Source organism: Rhinatrema bivittatum, chromosome 7, assembly GCF_901001135.1.
Source record: "Rhinatrema bivittatum chromosome 7, aRhiBiv1.1, whole genome shotgun sequence".
NCBI classification, from domain to species: domain Eukaryota; kingdom Metazoa; phylum Chordata; class Amphibia; order Gymnophiona; family Rhinatrematidae; genus Rhinatrema; species Rhinatrema bivittatum.
Genome location: NC_042621.1, coordinates 1,451,587 through 1,467,540, shown reverse-complemented (window position 1 = coordinate 1,467,540; position 15,954 = coordinate 1,451,587). Strand labels below are relative to the sequence as shown.

At 44.9% G+C, this 15,954-nt stretch overlaps 1 protein-coding gene across 3 annotated transcripts in view; it reads right to left on the bottom strand.

Annotated features, from left to right (window-relative positions):
- Nucleotides 1-15,954, bottom strand: part of ZCCHC14 (zinc finger CCHC-type containing 14) — a 307,427-nt gene that overhangs the window by 159,345 nt on the left and 132,128 nt on the right. For all 3 annotated transcript variants that reach the window (XM_029608037.1, XM_029608038.1, XM_029608036.1), the window contains one exon: nt 12,790-12,899. In XM_029608037.1, coding sequence (XP_029463897.1) covers nt 12,790-12,899 — 110 coding nt within the window. The remainder of the gene's footprint in view (nt 1-12,789; nt 12,900-15,954) is intronic.

Genomic DNA, 15,954 nt, shown 5'->3' with positions numbered 1-15,954 from the left:
GCGGAGGTTGACAATCAATGGGGGACCCCGGGAAGGGGGAAAATGTTTTGAAATTCGAAGAAAATTCCATGAGGAAAAAAGTTGTGAGGAATTCTCACAGAGCTCCTGAAAACCGCGAGGCAACTGCTGTGTGTAAAAAGAGACTGAAGGGTGAACCCTGCTGGATGCAGGGTTGGTGATATGCTGGGCATGCTCAGTGTGCCAGTCAAAGTTCTAGAAACTTTGACAAAAGTGTTCTGTGATAGGGCTCCATCCTGATGATGTCACCCATATGTAAGGACTACCATCCTGCTTGTCCTGGGAGAAGTAATTTTATTTTGAAGGTATGCAAATGAATACAGAAATACATACTACAAATGTAATAAGTCCATTGAGTGTATATATTAAGACCTCCTATAGATTCTTTAAAAGGTTTGCTTACCGTAAATGGTGCTTTCCATAGAGAGCAGGATGATTTAGCCATTACATGTGGGTAACATCATCCAGCAGCACCAAACGGACTTGTCTCTCCAAAATAGTAGAACTTTGAGCTCTACTGAGCATGTGTGGGAATTCCCGCATGGGTGTCAACTCTCCAGGAAGAGGAGGGTATTCCATGGCTAATTCATCCTGCTATCTACGAATTGAGGGTTTGACATGCAACAGTCCTTTCATGAATCTAAATATCAGCAGATGAATGGATATGGGCTTACAGTCCACTAAATTATGGTAGGCTGCTTTGGTGGACTCGTACCGACGAAGTGGCAAGACCTGAGTTCAAAAGGTGAAGAAGGTACTGTAGAAGATGCTGAGGCTGACATGAGAAAGGATTGAATGCATTCTGCAAACACCACTTAGAATATCTATGCCACTTGAAGGCATAGCTCCATCTAGTTAATAGTTTTCTAGGTGAGACTAATATACTGACAATATCTGCAAGCAGATTGAGATCCGCAATCACTAAGCATTCAACATCCAGGTTATTATGTTGGGGGTAGCAAGGATGGGATGAGGAAGAGTTCCATTTTCTTGAGTTAACAGCATCAGATGTGTTCCCAGAGGTATGGGAGAACTGTTGGAAAGTTGTACGATATAGGCATAGCATGCTTGTCTGGGCCATGCTGGAGCTATGAGGATCAGTCAAGCATGATTCTGAAGAACGGTTTGCACTGTTCTGGCTATGAGTGGGATCAGTTGAAGAGCATACATGAGGTTTGTTCCCCAATCGAGGAAGAAAACCTTAGCTTACTTGGAAAATTTGTGTAGATTGTTGTTCTCCTGTGAGACAAACAGGTCCACTGATGGTTGACCCCATAATTTGAACACCGTCTGCTATAGATTGTTGCAGAGACTATCTATATGAATGAAATATTCTGCTGAGCCGATCTGAGAATATGCTGGAGATCCCTGGAAAATAGGATGCCTACAGTAGTGCCTGATTCCTGCCCATGCAAGCCAGATCTTGAGGAGAATATGCTGGAGATCCCTGGGAAATAGGAGGCCTGCAGTAGTGCCTGACTCCTGTCCATGCAAGCCAGATCTTGAGGGCTTCATGGCAGAGGGGCCATGAACCCATTCCCCCTTGTTTATTGACATAAAACATGGCCACTTTATTGTTGGTCTGAATCAGGATGCTCTTGTTCTGAAGAAGATGCAAGAACACAATCAATGTATTTCTTATTGCTCGTAACTCGAGCAGGTTGATTTGATATTGACTTTCCTCTGGAGACCACATGCCCTGGGTTCGACAAGAGCTGAACTGAGCTCCCCACCCCTTTTGTTGAGGTGTCTCTTGTTAATGTTATTCATTAAAGAATCTGATGAAAAAGTACACCCTCTTGGACTTGAAACTATAGCCACCACCTGAGCCATCTCCTGGGAAATTTGGACCATTTTGAAGAGGGGCTGTGTTGGTTGATTCCATTTGGAATGCAGGTCCTACTGAAGGCATAAATATTCATGTAAGTTAGTGGAACCACATGAACGGCCTGCTTCCATATGTCTTAGCATGACTAGAAGAGAGCTTGCTGTTGACTGCTGAGAGGACAAAAATTTGTGGATCAATGAGAGCATGATGGTCACTCAATTTGAGGGTAAAAATGCTTTCTCTTGTAATGAGTCTATCCACGCACCTATAAATTTCAGTCTTTGGGTTGGCACCAAATTTGACTTCTCTAAGTTTATCAGAAAATCTAAGTTCTGTAGCAAGGAGACTATCTCATGCCTCCCGAGATTGTGCTGTGATTAAATAGTTGTCCAGATAAGGGAAGACATGGATTCCCTGATGTTGCAAATATGCTGCCACCACCGCCAGGCATTTGGTGAAGTTATTCATGGCAGCTGAGAGGCTGAACAGGTGCACACTGTACTGGTAATGGGTAGAAACCACCTTGAAACAAAGGAAGCGCCAATGCCAACGGTGGACAGTATGTGCAAGTAAGCATCCTTGCGGTGCAATGCACACATCTATTTGTCAATCTGAATATAAGGAAGAATCATACTGAGGGAACTCATTTTGAATTTCTCTCGATTAGGTATTTGTTCACATACCTCAGATCCAAAAATCTGCCTCACAATTTCTCAGAGATGAGAAAGTACAGGGAGTAAATCCCTTGCATATGTTGGGACACAGATAGGGGTTCTATCGCTTTCTACTGTAACTATGTCTGAACTTCCAAGCATAACTGCAGAAGATGGGATGAATCCACCTGAAGCACAAAACAATGCGGGATAATGGTAGTTTAAAGAAATGCAAGTGGTATCCACAGCGCACTATTTGAAGGACCCAACTTGTCCTCGAAAAGCTGGATTCTGCACCCAACTGGAACAAAGAGGTGTGGCTTGTGAAAAGAGATCAAAAACTGGGCCCTGATTTAGGGCAAGCCAATTAAGCCAGCTTTTGCTGTCTAAGTCTAATGGAAAGAGACTGCTGATTTGAGCTGGAGGAGGTTGAGGATGGTACTGTTAAGTCCGGAAGGGACGTTGGTGAATATAAGGCCGCCTGTGCCATGGTCTCCCTAAGTTTTTACTCCAAAAAGGTTATCCCTGAAACAGGGAAGGTCCACTAGTTTCTCATGCTCATCCTCTCGAATGCTGCAGGCCCTAAGCCATGCTATCTATACATGTGCTCCAACAGATGCAGAGGGGTTCTAGAAATTGAATAAAATGCTTCATAGACCAAATGTAAAAGATGGCAAATACTTTCTCCCACATTCAAAAAAGACTGGGGATGGCTCACAGAATCTTCCTCTAGTTGAAAGAAAGGATTCAGCTTTTGCAGGTAGTCATGGATATATTGCACCCTGTAGAATAGATGAACAGTAATACGTGCAGTCAGCATGTAAGCTTGGAATACCTTCTTGCCAACTGGTCTAGAAACCAGTGGTCTTTTCCTGGCAGTGAATTGAAATGGATCCATATCCTTTTAGCTTTCTTCATTGCAGATTCAACTACCACTGAATTGTGAGGCACCAAATCCCAGAGACTGCTGACCCCTATATATTTCAGGTTCAATTTTCTTGCAGTTGGCATAGCAAAAAGAGTAAGTTTGCTTACTGTAAACGGTGTTTTCCGTAGATAGCAGATGAATTAGCCATGCTGCCTGGGTACATCTTCCATGCCACTAGGTGGCGGAGCTCTCTAAGTATAGCAAAGTCTTTCAGCCGGGTGCTCCCTCTTATATTCTCTCTGATTCACCTTAGGCTCCTCAGTCAATAATTAAAGCAAGTGCAGGTGTTGCTGGAACTGTTCGAGGAGGCGGATGGGTCAGCTTGGCTAATTCATCTATCTATGGAAAACACCGTTTATGGTAAGCAAACTTGCTCTTTTCACATAGATAAGCAGCTGAATTAGCCATGCTGTCTGGAAGTCCCAGCTGAAGTATTGAGCTGTCATGTAGTTTGATTGGTAATTAGCTCAATACAAAGTTTTTAGGCGGACAGTTCCTATGAAGGCTGTATATGCGATGAACATGTGCTCTTCTGTAGGATAGTCCTACCCATTACTGCATCATCCACAGTTTGTCTGTCCAAACAGTAATGAGATGTGAAAGTGTGCAGCGAAGAGCATGTTGCAGCTTTGCAAATATCTATGATGGGAACTTCATGGAGATGGGCCATTGAGGCTGCCAGTGCACGAACTTGGTGCGCTGTTGGAGTGGAAGAAAGAGTTTGTGACCGTTGCTGGTAGCAAAATTGAATACAGTTTGAAATCCACGTGGAAAGAGTTCGTTTAGTCACAGACCATCCTTGTGCATTTGGGTTGAAAGATAGAAAGAGTTGCGAAGGTCTGTTAGGTGAAGTAGTGTGCTGCTTGTAGTAGGCTAGGCTAGGGCACGTTTTACAGTCCATAGTGTGGAGTTTTCTATCATTGTCATTTGCATGAGGTTTTGGATGAAAAATAGGTAAGTTTATGGTCTGGTTAATATGAAAACTGGAAATAAACTTTGGTAGGAAATTTGGGTGAGTGCGAAGAGTCACTTTGTAATGGTGAAACTCTAAATAAGGTGGATAGTGGACTAGTGCTTGCAGTTCACTTACTCTTCTTGCTGAAGTTAAAGCAACCAGGAAGAGAACATTCCGTGAGAGGTATCGAAGGTGACAAGTGTCTAATGGCTCAAAGGGGGGAAGCATTAGCTGTTCGATGACTACGTTAATGTCCCAAGGTACTGGTGGTTTTTGTAATGGAGGGCGTAGACGTAGTACTCCTTTCATGAATCTGGATACTAAAGTGTGACACGAAATGGGTTCTCCATTAATGTAAGTATGGTAAGCTGCAATAGGGCGTAAATGAACTCGAAGTGAGGAAGTCGCTAGACCTTCATTATAGAATAAACGCAGGTATGAGAGAAGCTGTTCAGGTGGGCAAGTGAACGGGTCTGTTTCCGTTGTTGAACACCAAGAAGCATAGCGGAACCACTTTCTTTTGTAATTGAGTCGAGTTGAAGGTTTTCTCGAGGATACCAATATGTCTTGAAGAGCAGGAGAAATATATAGGTGCTGGTATGCAACCTGTTCAACCTCCAGGCTGTGAGATGTAGGGAGGAATGAAGAGGATGTAGGAGAGATCCGCTGTCCTGGGTTAGAAGCTGAGGGCTGTTGCCCAGGGGAATGGAGTTGCATATCGATAGACGAACTAGGTAGTTGTACCATGGTTGTCTAAGCCAAACTGGCACTATTAAGATTAGATCAGCTTTGTCTTCTATGCATCTCTGTATGGTGCGGGAGATGAGAGGAATCGGGGGAAACGCATACAGTAGGTTGTGAGACCAAGTTGCAAGAAAAACATCTGACACGAGTCTTTGTGAGCTTGGGTAAATTGAACAGAAGTTTTCCAGTTGTGTGTTGAGCTATTTTCTTGTCCAACTGCCATTCGAGAGGATAAAATATCCTGCTGAGTTTGTCTGCTCTGGAGTTTTGAATTCCAAGGAGATAAGTTGCTTGAAGAGATATCGTTCGTTGATGAGCCCACTCCAGTAGTTGAAATGCTTTCCTGCAGAGGTTCCAGGAACTGGACCCTCCTTCTTTGTTTATGTAAAACATCGTGACTTGGTTGTCCATGTGAATCATCACTATCTTCTCTCGAAGGGATTCTTCAAAAGCTCAAAGGGCGTTTGACCGCTTTGAGCTCTAGTAGGTTGATGTGCTGAGTCCTTTCATATACCGACCCATAAACCCTGAGTTGTTAATTGGTTGAGATGAGCTCTCCAACCTTTGGGGGAGGGATCCATGGTTAGTATTAGATGATGACGCAACGGGCTCAATGGAGCCCCTGTTTGCAGTGTTGACGGAGAAATCCACCACTGAAGGTCTGTTTTCATACTGTTCGTCATGATAATGGGTGTAGACAATGGGTGGAGGAATTGACTCCATTGGTTTTTCAGGCACCACTGCAGGCGGCGCATGTGGAGTCGTGTGTGAGGGACTACATATATGGAAGCTGCCATGTGGCCGAAAAGGGTTAGAATATGGCGAGGTGATGTTGTTGAAGTTTGAAGGAGACCTGTAGCAAGAGTAGAAAGAGTCACTGCTCTCGGATGGGGAAGGAAAGCCTTGTCCTGTATCATATCGATGATGGTTCCTATGAATTGTAAGGTTTGAGTGGGTTGCATATTTGACTGTTCATAGTTTATGAGAAGGCCTAGACTGTCTAGGCAAAAGATAGTGCGTAGGAGATTGGCCCACAGCAGAGTATGATTAGAGGCTACCAGGAGTCAATCGTCCAGATAAGGAAACATTTGCACCCCCTGACGACTAAGGTGCGCCACCACCACTGTTAAAAACTTGGTGAAGACTCTGGGGGCAGAGGAAAGGCTAAATGGAAGAACCTTGTATTGGTAATGTTGACTGTTCACCTGGAAACAAAGGTAACACCAGGAATTGGGGTGCATTGGAATGTGCGCATACGCATCTTTAAGTCCAGGGAGCACATCCAATCCTCTGGTTGAAGTAAGGGAAGGATGGATTTGAGAGAAGTCATCTTGAATTTCTCTCTGTAGAGATGTTTGTTCAGGGAACGCAGATCCAGTATCGGCCGCAGCCCCCCTGATTTCTTGGGAATCAGGAAGTATTAGGAGTAGAATCCCTGACGGGATTGCTGGGAAGATAACCTCTGAATGCAGTTGTTCTTTAGAAGATTCTGTATTTCTTTCAGTAGAGGTTCTTTGTGAGATGTTAATTGTTTTTGCGGAACCCAATGTGGAAGGGTTGGGAGGGATGAGAAATGAAGATTGTAACCATGGGCTATGATCAATAACACCCACTGATCTGATGTGATATGATTCCAGGTGGGAAGAAAGCTTGACAATCTGCCTCCTACTGGGGGGTGATAGGACGGTGGCGGCATAATTCTTAAAAACCTGTCTGAGTTTTGGCGGGTTGAGGGTCCACCTGTTGTTGAGGAGAGCAAGGGGCCCTTGTCCTTTGGCGAGGCGCTGGAGGTTGGTATGGTTGTTGCCTCGAAGGTTGGTAAGGCTGAGGTTTGTTATATGAAAACGGTCTAAATGACCTTAAGGGGGGTCTTCTGTATGAACCCGAGGTAGAATATTGCCGTCGCGAAGTGGATGGCTGATGTGGTGAAGTTAAGGAAAAGACAGCAGTCTTCTGCTCCTTAATCTTCTATACCGTTTCAGTGAATTTATCTCCAAAAAGGTTGTCTGGATGACCCGCCAAATTTGCTAATTTGTCATGGACATCATCTCGTATGGCACTGGAACGAAGCCATGCGAGAAGTTGTACAGCCAGAGCGTTTGCTGAACCTCTTGATGAGATAGCAAACCCTTCATAAATGGTCCTTAGTGCCTTAAGCCTTCTTCCATGCTGTGGTATTGAGGAGGCAAAGCCATATCCGGAAAACTCAGTTGTAGATTCGACTTAAGTGCCTGTAAATTGTCAAACAGGTACTGAGTAATATAGAATTGGTGATTCTGAATTCACGTGTTTAACATCACTGAATTAAAGGATTTCCTTGGAAATTCATCCAACAGCTTATGGTCTTTGTGTGGTGGTGTATTTGCATGAATACGAGATTTTCGTGCCTTCTGCATCGCTGATTCAACGAAGATCGAGTTATGCGGAAGCTGAGTGGAAACATGAAAGGGAGAATCCTTCATTTTCTATTTCATATCAATCTTCCTGGATGTTGGTGTTGTGGACAGTGGAGTGTCCCAGGATGATGGTAAATTAACTTAATGACGGTATATAAAGATTTTTAAATAAATAAATTTCTCTATTAACTGTGTTAGAAAAGAGTGCTGTGGTAAGGCTATTGGCTCTGTGGGTGCATCAAAATTCTTCAGTATGCCCATCATTTCCTGATGTGGGTCAGGTATTTTCCTGGTTTCCACATTTAGGAATTGACCAACCTTCTCGATGAATTGAGAATAAGATAAATCTTCTGGGGGTGAAGATGGTTCTGGAGGTATCTCTGCCGGGTCGGACGGGTAACCCATGGAAGCATCTGCAGAGGAAGTAGTATCATAATCAATTGGGGATGAATGTGGTATTGGATGGACCTTGGGTGATGGACCCGGTATGGTAGGGACCACTGAAATTGTTAGTAAGTTAGCCGGTTGAGGTGGAATATTTGATTTTTCTACTGATTGTAGAAACTGAGATAGTATATTGGTAATTTGGGTCATGGCTTGAGTAGCGAGACCTGAATTAGACGGAGCTGGTGTTGGCTCCGTTCTTGGCGGAAGAGTAGATGGGATTACATCCCCTGAACCATGACCTGGATCCGGTTGAGGTTGACCAGGGCTTAATGTGCCAATGGAAACTATGGAATCAGATGAGAATGTTCCAGGTGAAGTAGGAGATGTAGGCAAAATTTGAGGTGGCGAAAACTCTGGTTCAGACTCCATAATTGGCAGAGGAGATATGTCTCTTGTCCTCTTATGGCCCGAATGGTGCTTCTTGTGTTGTTTTGTGGTATTTGCGTCGGCTGTGCGCCGGTATGCGTCGATGACACACCTTATGAAGGAGGTATCGATGCAGCAATATCTGTGCGTCGATGCGTCGGCGGTTTAGCTGGTGTGCCCGATTGATGAAGCTTTGATGCAGATGCGTCCTTGCGCCGATGCGCCGGGCGACTTCTGGTGCGTTGATGCATCGAATGTCCTTCGGTGCATCAAAGCACCGTACTTCCTCAGGTACATTGATACTTTGTAATTTCTGAGTGGCGTCGGCGCATCTAACTGTTGGCCGTCGATGCGCCTCGTGTGTCGCTGATCCTACCGACGCATCCCTGGCACCGTGCCCCGATTTTTCACGGGTAAGCAACAGTGGGTGTTCTGACCCAGGGAGGTCTACTGAGGAGGCTCTCCTCGATGCGGGAGACCTTTTCCTTCTCTTAGGGCCTGGTGAAGACCTTACCGAGGCCTTAGATGGGGCATAGGAACCCGAAGTCCTGGCCTGAAGATCCTGTATCCTGGCTGCCTACTGACGCTGGGCGCGTGGGGACATACGTCCGAAGTCCTCACAATTTACTTGGTCATGGGAAGGACCCAGACACAAGTAACAGAATTTGTGGCCATCGGTGGCAGACAATCTTGCCACAAGAGCAAAATTTGAAACCAGGACGTGGCATTCTTCTCTCGGTTGATAATTGAAAGAAGTGCTGATGATTTTCACTGGGGTTTTTTTTTTTTTTACACAGAAGTTTCTCTCACAGGAGAGCAGAGCTCCGCATGCCAACTGCCGCGTGGAAAAAAACTAACTGAGGAGCCTGAGGTGAATCAGAGAGGATATAAGAGGGAGCACCCAGCTGAAAGACTTTGCTATACTTAGAGAGCTCTGCTACCTAGTGGCACGGAAGACGTACCCAGACAGCATGGCTAATTCAGCTGCTTATCTTCATGAAAAAAAGGGATTTCCCAAATTATCATCTGCACAGCATTAAGAACAACATGGACAGGTAAAACTACTGGCTCAGAGTATAGAGAATTTGTAGAAGGCCTAGAAGCTCAGATCGGGGGTCTTTGTGTTTACAAACATGGACAACCAGGGTGTGTCTTTTTTCAATGAACTTAGAGAATGAGAGGTTTTCTGGAGGCAAAGCATGGTCTGGTGACTTTGGCAAAGGATCAAAAGGTATGCTTGTAGAGTTCTCAACCAAACTCAACGGCACAGGATCACTCATCCAAAAGTGCTATGATGATCAAGGTGACCCTGAAGACTCCTCCAGCGACAGCGCAGGTGATGCAGAGTAGTCCATTTCTGATCTGGAAGACTCCACTGCAATGGAGTAGGAAGAAGAAGCAGCCTGAAGAATAGGCTCCAAGGTGGTGTTCAGCCCCATGGGCGAAACTGGGACTCATCTAAGTGGAACTGCTTATAGGCTGGGGAGATTTGCCAGACTGCTTGGACAGTGCAGAAAAGAAATATTTTCACCAAAATCGTAATCTGATCCACCGACTGATATGGTCTTTGATTCGCTATAGGCGGTGGTATATCCTTTTCTAATATAAGCATTGGTTCTTGTGATTGGTTCTGTGGACAGTCAAAGTGAGTAGGAGTACAAATCAGATCTGGTGTCTCCAGATGGAACCTGCTTCGCCAATGCTCTGGTGGTTGAAGAAGGAAGGGATAACTTCATACCCTTCCCCTACAGATCAGAATGTTTCGTATACAACTTCATTGATACAGCAGCTATTAGGATCGGCAACTTAGAGTAGAATGCTTTGAGGACTTTGAAGATCTAGACTTGCCATATTTAGATGAACGGTATTCTGATAGCATTGAGGAATCTGGGGTAATGAATTGATGCTGCATGGATGGAAGTGCCATCTGCATCAGCACTGCGCCGTGCGCTCCCTTTTCAGAGCCAGACTGCATCTGTCCAGTTGCATCGAGCAGAAGTGCTGAGGTTTTGGAATGCATCAAAGGAATGTGGTACTTCATCTTAGGTGTGCCATACATTGAATGTGCTGAGATAGAATGTGTTGTCGCTGCCTGTGTGATGAGTTGGCATTGAATACTTCGATGCACTGTACCACAGAGTCTGTCGATGCATCATGCGTCAATTGAGGCGATGCACTGGGCCTTGACTGCTTCAATGCTCCTTGCAGTGAGTGTATCAGTGGATTTTGAGTGGAGCGCTTTGATGCAGATTGCATTGCATACTTTGATGCAGCTTGCACTGATGGCGCCAGGCTTCAAATACTCAGTGTGTTGTGACAGTCAAAAAAGCAAACAATATTAGGAATTATTGGGAAGGAAATGGCAAATAAAATGGTGGAATTCATAATGCCTCTGTATCGCTCCATGGTGAGACCACATTTAAAATACTGTGTGCAACTCTGATCGCCACATCTCAAAAAAGATATAATTGCATTGGAGAAAGTGCAGAGAAGGGCGACCAAAATGATAAGGGCAATGCAACGGCCCCCCTTAAAGGAAAGTCAAAGAAGTTAGGGCTGTTCAATTTGGAGAAGAGACGACTGAGGGGGGATATGATAGAGGTCTACAAAATCATGAAAGGACTTGAACAGGTTAATGTAAATCTGTTATTTACTCTCTCAGATAATAGAAGGACTAGGGGGCACTCCATGAAGTTAGCTAGTGGCTCATTTAAAACAAACAGAAGAAAGTTCTTTTTCACTTAGAGCATAGTTAAGCTCTGGAATTCATTGCCAGAAGATGTGGTTACAGCATTTACTGTAACTGGGTTTAAAAAAGGTTTGGATAAGTTCCTAGAGGAAAAATCCATAAACTTATTAATTAATAAGCAATAGATCTATTAATGTTTGGGTACTTGCCAGGTACTTGTGACTTGGATTGGCCACTACTGGAAACAGGATGCTGGGGATCCTTGATCTGACCCAGTATGGCATATCTTATGTTCTTCGATGCAAGCTCCAGTGGCTCCTAGTGACTGGTGGCATGCTTTCTTCAAAGCAGGGTGACTGCTGGAACTTGACCCCACTGTGGCTTTGACCTGTGCCGAAGGGAGAGACATAGATAGGAGGAATATCTGCTGCGACTCCCTAGAGATTTACACAGCAAATTAATGCGCTGTGTCCTGGAGTGTTATGAGCGCAGGAACATCTGTCCACAGGCATAACAATTCTGCTGGCCATGCTCTGGGCTCAGAAAGATATAGCAGAGTTCATGACTTTTGGTAACAGACATCTTACCACAAATACACTGCTTGAAAATGCTCATGGTTGGCTCTTTCTTCTGCAACATTTCGATGAGGCAAGGTCTCAGAGAAGAAAAACAAGCCAATGGTATTTTTTTTTTTTTAGTTAACACTGAAAAGTGCTTTTGTAGGGCTGCTGAGGCAGCAAGGCAACAAAAACTGAAGAAAATTGATGGAAAAAATGAAGAATTTAAAATAATTCAGAGGAACTTTCAGGCAAGACAGAGTACATATCCATGCTTTTGTTTGGACAAAAAATTACCTAGGCGGCACAAGAGGCAATGCCCGAACAGGAATTCCCACACACGCTTAGTAGAGCTCAAAGCTCTACTATCTTGGTGAGACGAGTCCATTCAGTGCTGCTGGATGATATCACCCATGTGTAATAGCAATTCAGGCTGCTTATCGATGGAAAAAAGATAAGACCCTTAGCATCTAGGCCCGTCATATCTGAATGACCGGAAAAAGATTTGGCAATTTAATCTAACCCTTTTTCTTAAGCGGGTACTAATAAGAACATAAGAAAATGCCATACTGGGTCAGACCAAGGGTCCATCAAGCCCAGCATCCTGTTTCCAACAGTGGCCAATCCAGGCCATAAGAACCTGGCAAGTACCCAAAAACTAAGTCTATTCCATGTTACCATTGCTAATGGCAGTGGCTATTCTCTAGGTGAACTTAATAGCAGGTAATGGACTTCTCCTCCAAGAACTTATCCAATCCTTTTTTAAACACAGCTATATTAACTGCACTAACCACATCCTCCGGCAACAACAGTCAAATTAAGACTGCTCAACGTTTTACTCATCAAAGATGTTGGGATTTTCATTACAGATTTCTTCCTGTAACTGAACAGAATACTGCAGTGAAACAAAGGAAGCATTATAACAACTGAAGTGTATGAGGCTAGTGATTTAGGGGAAGAGGGAATCAAACTCTGCCACACCACATCGCAAAAAAAAAAAAAAATCCACTTAAATTTGCCTATCATCTCATAGAATTTTTTTCTGCCACTTGATTATAAACCGCCCCCCCCCCCCCATTCTCCCCTCCAAAATCTCAGTTGTTACCCAAATTATTATTTTTCAGTACAGAAGAATGGTAACAAATTAAGTCAAATGGTCTTATAGCTTGAAGCGAAATAAGTGAAAAGCCACTTTTTTCGGTACCTACCGTAGGTCTAGCTCCAGGTCCACATGATTCCTCTCTGGGGAAAACGAATCTAGACCAGATCGGTAAGGAATGAATTTCTCCAAATTTTCTTCTGGAAACAGCTGAGACAGCTAAAGAAAAACAATACAATTTAGAGCAGAAAAAAGCAAGTTTGCTTACCGTAAATGGTGTTTCCCATAGATAGCAGGATGAATTAGCCATGCTGTCTGGGGATGTCCTCCATGCGGCCCTGAGCAGAGCTTCTCTCCAAGAATAGAGTTTTGTCTCTGTGCGCCTCTTCCCACACGATCACCGATCCTCCTCAGTCTATAAGATAGCATATATAGTGCCGCGAAGGTGATGAGACTGACCAGGGAGGTGGGCATTTTAGCATGGCTAATTCATCCTTTTATCTATGGGAAATACCATTTATGGTAAGCAAACTTGCTTTTTTCCCATTGATAAGCAGGCTGAATTATTCATGTTGTCTGGGAGTCCCCAGCTTAGAGTTGTGTCATGCACATTGAAATACAGTGAAGAAGTGGGATGTCTCAACCCACAATGATTGTGGACAGCCTCACTTTCCCATCGAGTGCTGTAATACTGCTGAACCCAGTGTGGCATCCGAAGTCGCCTGCTGATCAAGATAGTAGTGTAACGTGAAAGTATGTAGAGATGACCACGTGGCTGCTTTACAAATGTCCAGCAATGGTACCTTGAGGAGATAAGCAATTGAAGCTGCTACGGCTCTCACTTGATGTGCCTTGACTGGATTCACAGCGTTGCTGAGCACTTTGAGTAACAGAAGTGAATGTACTGGGATATCCAATTTGACAAAGTCCTCTTTGCTACCGGAAGATATGGCGCAATAGGACTGAAAGACATAAAAAGTTGAGAAGTTCTGTTCACTGCATTCGTTCTTCACTTGTAGCAAGCCAAAGCCCTCTTACAATCCAAGCTGTGAAGGAGTCGCTCCCACTCATTTTTATGTAGCTTTGGGGAAAAGTGGTTAATGTGATGGTTTGATTCAAATGGAAAGCCATGATTACTTTTGGCAAGAAGGATGGATGAGTTCTCAAAGTAACTTTACCAAGGTGAAACTGTAAGCGTGCACAGTAGTGAACCAGGGCCTGCAGCTCACTGATCCGTTTTGCTGAAGTTACTGTGACTAGGAATACTACCTTACAAGTCAAATATTTCAAATGGTTACTGTCCATGGGTTCAAAGGGTGAGAGCATGAGCAGCTCCAATACCAGATTTATGTCCCAAGGAACTGGTGGTTTTGTCACGGATGGCCTCAATTTCAAGATTCCCTTCATGGAACGGGACACCAGAGAATGGTTTGAAACAGGAAGACTACCGAATGGAAGATGATACGCCGCTACAGCGCTCATGGGAACTCTGAAGGATGCTGTTTCCAATCCTGCCTGGTAGAGCGTATGCAAATATTCCAATAATACTTCCTGTGAGCAGGTGAAAGCAGAGTTGCTTACCTGTAACAGGTGTTCTCACAGGACAGCAGGATGTTAGTCCTCACATATGGGTGACATCATTAGGATGGAGCCCAATCACAGAACACTTTTGTCAAACTTTTGTCAAAGTTTCCAGAACTTTGACTGGCACCTACTGGGCATGCCCAGCATAGCACCAACCCTGCAGCCAGCAGGGTTCCCCCTTCAGTCTCGTCTTATAGTAAAAAATACATGCGAAAAATAAAATAAGAAAATGTAAACGAACCCAACTCTGTGGGGTGGCGGGCGGGTTTCGTGAGGAGTAACATCCTGCTGTCCTGTGAGAACACCTGTTACAGGTAAGCAACTCTGCTTTCTCACAGGACAAACAGGATGGTAGACCTCACATATGGGTGAGTACCGAGCTGAGGATGCCCGAGCAACGCACCAAACGTATCCAAAGATGTGCAACAGGCACAAGAACTGGGGTGGAATTTGGTAGAGGGCATCCTGAACCCTACCGGGTTGGCGGAAGGATGTTGGTACCTCAGTTCGCAAATAAGTTGCGTAGCACAGACTGGCCGAAGATGGAATCTTGTCTGCCAGCCTTATCTAAGCAATAATGGGCTGTGAAGGTGTGGAGAGAACTCCAGGTAGCAGCCTTACAGATGTCAGCAAGTGGCACCGAGCATAGGTGCGCTACTGATGTTGCCATGGCCCTGACAGAGTATGCTTTAACACGGTCTTGAAGCGGAATGTCTGCCTGTTGGTAACAAAAGGAAATACAGTCCGCTAACCAGGAGGAGAGAGTCTGCTTACCCACAGGTTTGCCCAATTTGATGGGATCAAAGGAAACAAACAATTGAGTGCATTTCCTGTGGGCAGCTGTACGGTCTAGATAAAATGCTAGAGCACGTTTACAGTCAAGGGTATCCAGAACTTTGACTGGCCCCTACTGGGCACACACAGCATGGCACTAACCCTGCAGCCAGCAGGGGTCCCCCTTCAGTCTTATTTTATAGCACAGGCAGTGCCGAAAAGATAAAACAACAAAGCATTACGAACCCAACACCGCGGGGCGGCGGGCGGGTTTCGTGAGGACTAACATCCTGCTGTCCTGTGAGAACACCTGTTACAGGTAAGCAACATTTGCTTTCTCACAGGACAAGCAGGATGGTAGTCCTCACATATGGGTGAGTACCGAGCTGAGGATGTCCGAACATGCACCAAATGTACCCAACGGCGTGCAACAGGCACAACAACTGGGGTGGAATTTGGTAGAGGGCATCCGGAACCCCACTGGGCAGGCGGAAGGATTTTGGTACGTCACGTTGGAAACAGGTTACGCAGGACAGATTGGCCAAAGATGGAATCCTGTCATCCGGCTTTGTCCAAGCAATAGTGGGCTGCAAAAGTGTGGAGTGAGCTCCAGGTGGCAGCCCTGCAAATATCAGGAAGCGGCACCGATCGTAGGTGTGCTACTGAAGTCGCCATGGCCCTCACCGAGTGTGCTTTAACACGGTCGTGAAAAGGAATGCCTGCTTGCTGATAGCAAAAAACTATGCAGTCCGCCAACCAGGAGGAGAGAGTCTGCTTACCCACAGGTTGCCCTAATTTGTTGGGATGGAAGGAGACGAATAGCTGAGTGCTCTTCCTGTGGGCAACTGTACGGTCTAGGTAGAACGCTAGAGCCCGTTTACAGTCGAGGGTGTGCAGAGCCTGTTCTCCTGGATTG